Here is a 5,275-nt window from a genome sequence, read left to right as displayed (position 1 = left end):
ATAATGACAGGGATGAGTTATAGTTACTCTAGTTAAACTATAATGGCTGCACAGATGCTGGGGAAAAGCTATTGTACAACATGTTTTGCCACCATAAGCATGGCACCTGCTAGCCCCACCACGGTACATATAAGAGGGTATTAGCATTTCTTTATGAATATTATTTTCAAGGGTTATAACTGGACCATAAACATTCACTTGGGGATAAAATATCAGTATGCAGGCTTTAAAAATATACCTTGAGAAATACTCAGCCAGTTTTGCATATCTGGATTTCAGAAGCAAGTTTATGAGAGCTAATATATAATTTGTTTCTGATCATCTAGAATTCAAAAATGGTCTGCATTCTTCTCATGGTCTATATGAATTTGCAGCAGGTGAATTTAGTGATATTTACAGAGGCAGAAACCAAATCCTCCAGCCCACTGCTGGCTATCAGGAAATAATAATATTTATCCAGAGATTATGTGTTACACAAATGGCAATGGTGGGAGTTCCCCATGTATCTTGCCAAGCTGCCCCTGCACCCACCCATGGTCCCACTCACCCTGAGATGCTGCTCAAGGACACCAGCACTGGTTGTTATGACCCACCTCCATTTGCTGAATTTAGTGTGACAAACCATCTGCTGAGATGGAAATTTAATCTAAGTGTTATTTTCCACTGAAATGGGTGAGGAATACAGCGGCCATGAGCTCTTGCATAGAGAGTAGAGCTAACCACCAGCTGTGATGCATGTTATAGATGTGCTAGACATGGGCGAGCTGATTACACTCACCACAGCAAGAAAATACAGGAATTGAGGTAAATAGCATTACTAAACGTATGACACTACAATTATTTGCTCTAATTCCCGTTAGAGAAAACTTTAGCTATTATATACTGCCAGTAAATATGTGAGGATTTTGGTCAAAGTGTATTGTCCGACTTTCTTAGCAAGGCAATTTTCATAAATAGAATATGAAGAACTGAAAAAAGAGCACTAACAGGTTCTGTAAAATCAGAGTCAACCAACCCAGTTCTGCTTTTTAAGATTTGTTATAGATCAGAAGCAAGACTGTTTGAATAACTGGAATTTCAGTGAGATAAAATACGTCCAAAGAGAAGAGCCGCTGCCAAAAATCAAAGTAGGCATTTACTTGTGGCTTAAGATTCATGGGTTTTAGTGAGGGAAAATCTTTCCAAGTCTGTGGCCCAGCTTCTTCTTTGCTTTAAACCTTCTAGTCCAGCTGGACAGAGTATGAATGAAGATCAGACATTATATATTTCGTTCTCCACCACTGAATCTGCTCTATCTTACTCAATATTAAAGCCCTGCTAATGCCTTAGGCAGCAGTAGCTGACCCTTTGTATTAAGACCTCCTCTGCAGTGGATGCTTCATGCATATGCCTATTGATGTATTTTAGAGTGGAGATAATTTTTTATTTTGGGTACCTGCTCTGGCTTCATATTCCTAAGAAAACACCTCTTGTGCCTATTTTTTCATGCCACGTATTATTTCCCCCTACTCCTGCTATAATGTATTGTTATATTCCACAGAAAAAGCTTTCTTATGTCCGTCTATATCAAAACTGGAGGAGCCACTTAAGCATCGCTTTCAAGGGCTCTGTATCACTCAGATGAATTTTCCCCTAATTGTATCCTTTAACTCCAAAAGGGGTTTGGGGACATACTTTGTATGAAAGATGCTATAGAAAACAAAAGTTGCATTGCTAGTGGTTCTGCTTTTATATTTCCATCCAGGTAACTCTCTGCACACCAATTTGCTTTCTCTTTTCCAATACCCATTTCCTCCTGGGGCTAGTTCCTGGGACAGAGCTGTCTTCAAATAATTTAATTATCATGTGCCATACACCTTTTTAGTGCCCCCCTGAAATGGTGCGTGATGCCTTTGGTTTACATCACTTGTTGGAAAACACTCCAAAGCATTGAAAAACTATTAAATTGTTACAGTATTGGATGCCAACACACAGGGCTATTAGTCTAATTCATCCTTCAGATCAAAGCCCACACAGGCAGCTCTCCTGCCTACAGCTATTTTCCTTTTACTTTCCTGCTTGACAGTAGTCCCTCATATCCCTCTGTTCTACTTTCTTTGAACATACACATTTTCCTTTAGTCATGGAAATATAATTTATGTCTATTATACTGTATTATAGATTGCAGATCAGGACAAGCGTGCATTACCGCCTGGAACGTCTGTTTATTGTACGTCGGGTTTCTAAAAATAAATAAATAAGAAAGCCACCCTGCTTCGCTGGGGAGAGAAAAATAGAAAAATACAAAGGGGGAGGACTCGGGGGCTGGGGGGGGGGGAGCTGCACTCTGTTCTCAAAGTTTAATTTCCAAGTAGAGACCTTGAAGCATGATTTATTAACATCATGCTGTTTGCTTTTGTCACGTTGTGGATGTGACGGGGGGGAGCGCTGGCCCCTCTCCAGCCCAGACCACCCAGCGAGCCGAGCGGAGCTACTGGCGGTGCACACCCCGGTTCAAAGGTTCACCCCCAATTCACCAGCTCCATCAGTCACCAGCCGCCTGGCTCCGGCACCCCATTGGAGGCAATAGCAATAACAACAATAACACCCCCCCCCAAAAAAAAAAAAAAAAAAAAAAAATCCTAACAGACAGGCTCTCTGGGACGCGAGAATTGCAAAAACAATCCCCACCCCATCACGGAGAGTATGTGTGCACGGAGGAGAGGGAGCGTGAGGAGGGGGGAGAGAGGCAACGAGACAGACAGAGGGGAGGGAAGAAGGGAGGAGGGAGTCCAAGCTCTGAGAAACATCACTCCATCTCTCTCACTCCACAGGAGCTGAGCAAGGAGCAGGACGATGTTTGACAACACGCAGTACCCCTATAACTGCTTTAATTATGATGGGGATGATTATCCTACCTGTAGTTCTGACGAAGAGAAAAAATTCACCCGACCGGCGTACAGGTAAGATGAAGTTTTTCCAAGTCTCCCCATCTCTGGGGAGGTTTCCGAGCTCTGGGATGGTGGGATCACAGCTCCTGGGGGAGTGTGGGACCTTTCCCCAGGTGTGGGCGGTGGGTCTGGCCCCGGCGCAGGCACCCCAGCAGGCAGATTTCCCCCCGTCTCCCTGTTCGAGGTGTTCATGATTTGTTTTCTCCTGTGCGGGGTCACAGCAACTCTGGCATGCCGTTGAGCCACCAGACCTCAGATGGTCTCCTCCGACCTCCAGGAGCCCCGGGAGAAGGGGAATTAAATGCGCGACACGCCAACGGGTGAAACGGATGCCGATAATCCCCGGCGTGGTGGGAAGATGCGCGGGGTAAATGTTCACGGGGGCACCGAAGGTCCTTGCCACGAGCAGGCAAGGTCTCCAGTGACGGTGTCTCTGAGCCTGGTCTGTCTCATTGCAGCCTTCCAGCGCAGGGAAACTTTTCTGATGGGGTTTGAGAGGTGGGTGAGCTTTCTGCCATCCTCCTGTATCTAAGCTCTCTGTGCTGAGCGCCGGGGTAAACAGCCCAGTCGGGATTCAATTGCCTGGAAGTAACGGCTGAGTATCACCCCGGGGGCTCGGGATGGAGAGGCAGCAGCCACGCTCGGGACTTATCCCTGGGATGTCTCGGGTCGGGGCGCAGATCCACTGGGAGAACTTTTGGAAGCAGGATATAGGCACAGATACACCCATGTGGTCCTAAAACCTGAGTATGTCAGGCGATGGTGTAACAGCAAGTTTTCCTTTTTTCAGCTACATTGCCTTAATTGCAATGGCCATCCAGCAAAGCCCTTCAAATAAAGTCACCCTCTCTGGCATTTATGACTTTATAATGAAGAAATTTCCTTACTACAGATCAAATCAAAGAGCCTGGCAGAACTCCATCCGACATAACTTATCGCTTAACAGTTGTTTTGTAAAGGTAAGATCACTAACTGTATATTTACATACACACTGTGCGTGGCTAAAAAAAAATATATGCAGGAATAATCTCATCACTGAGAAAGAAGAGAAACAAACAGCTGAGCTGCGAATCACTTAAAATCTCTCTGAGTTGTCAGTTATAGAGGTACAGAGTATATCCTTGTCTGATGCGTGCTAATAGATAACAAATTGAAGAGGATGGAGTTTACATCCTATTGGTATAATGAAAGAGAATAGGCTTAAAAGTCTTGTCATATGTGTTTACACCATTCTTGAATGTAAATGAATGCAGATGTTAAGCAGCAGCATCTGTAACACATACAAATACTGAACTGCCTTTAAATAAATACAGGTTCCCAGAACAGAAGGGAATGAGAAGGGGAAAGGAAACTATTGGAGCTTTGCAACGGGATGCGAATCCATGCTGGATCTCTTTGAAAACGGGAATTACAGGCGAAGACGGAGGAGGAGGAACGTGAAAAGGGAACATAAGGAGCAGAGACCAAGCAGAGGGAAAAGTCCTTCATCCCTCGATATGTCTTCTGTGGACTCCACTTTAAACAACATTTCTTCTTCTGAAAGTAAACACGAAAGAACTGAATCGGGCCCAAGACTGCTGGAGTCTCGTGGGTTTGCTCCAAACAGCGTGACCAACAGGCAAAGCCTAAGCAATTCCTCCTTAGCAAAATCGGATTCTGAAATTAAATTCAGCATCGATTACATCCTCTCAGCCCCTGACCCTTTGCCTGTCGTGAGATCTCAATATAATAGGCAAGAAAATAAATATCATCTCCTGGAGGCCCAGCAAATTAATCTCCAGTTCTGGACAATGTGATGTTATTTATTCGTGGTAACAAAATCCAAGTTGCAGTGTATTCAGCAGCTTCATGTCACTGAAATTCAGGCGCCTGCCTTCTCGTTTGCTTCCCGAGCAGTACTCAGAAAGGGTTACCGATTCACGAGCTGATACTCTGTCTGTACCCAAAGAACTTCGCTAAGATTAAAGCATAAATAACAGTTACCAATATCGGTTTTCACTATGCTGAAATTCATGAAATTCTAGCTTTGTTTTCTTAACTGTCGTGGACATCATTTAACACCACAAAAAAATTTCCTTTCTCAAGCAGAATCTGACAGAAAAGAGACTTGCTTATCACCCGTTGCTTTATTAAAGACAAAGTGAATTTGATTCCACTTACACTGGTGGAAATTAGGATTAATCCCACTGAAGTATATAGGTCAGAACTTAAGCTGATCTAAAACAGTGTAATTCTGTCGACTTACACTGGCTGAGAATGTAAGGGGAGCGGGGGGGGGGCTTAGTTTTCTTAAAAGGAATCACAGAAAATCACTCTGTCTTCCCTTATTTTTTATTTTAACATCA

The 5,275-nt window shown here is 43.8% G+C and overlaps 1 protein-coding gene across 1 annotated transcript; it reads left to right on the top strand.

The window, feature by feature from the left end:
• Positions 1-2,655: 2,655 nt before the first annotated feature.
• Positions 2,656-4,726, top strand: FOXL3 (forkhead box L3). The gene is made up of 4 exons (XM_075058719.1): positions 2,656-2,683; positions 2,814-2,942; positions 3,721-3,889; positions 4,244-4,726. The coding sequence occupies exons 2-4, from the start codon at positions 2,836-2,838 to the stop codon at positions 4,724-4,726; spliced, it is 759 nt and encodes a 252-aa protein (XP_074914820.1). The 5' UTR covers positions 2,656-2,683; positions 2,814-2,835.
• The last annotated feature ends 549 nt before the right edge of the window (positions 4,727-5,275 follow it).

The sequence above is a fragment of the Buteo buteo genome, chromosome 27 (assembly GCF_964188355.1).
Source record: "Buteo buteo chromosome 27, bButBut1.hap1.1, whole genome shotgun sequence".
Classification (NCBI taxonomy): Eukaryota; Metazoa; Chordata; class Aves; order Accipitriformes; family Accipitridae; genus Buteo; species Buteo buteo.
The sequence above is the reverse complement of the archived record's forward strand: the minus strand, read 5'-3'. Positions and strand labels throughout refer to the sequence as shown.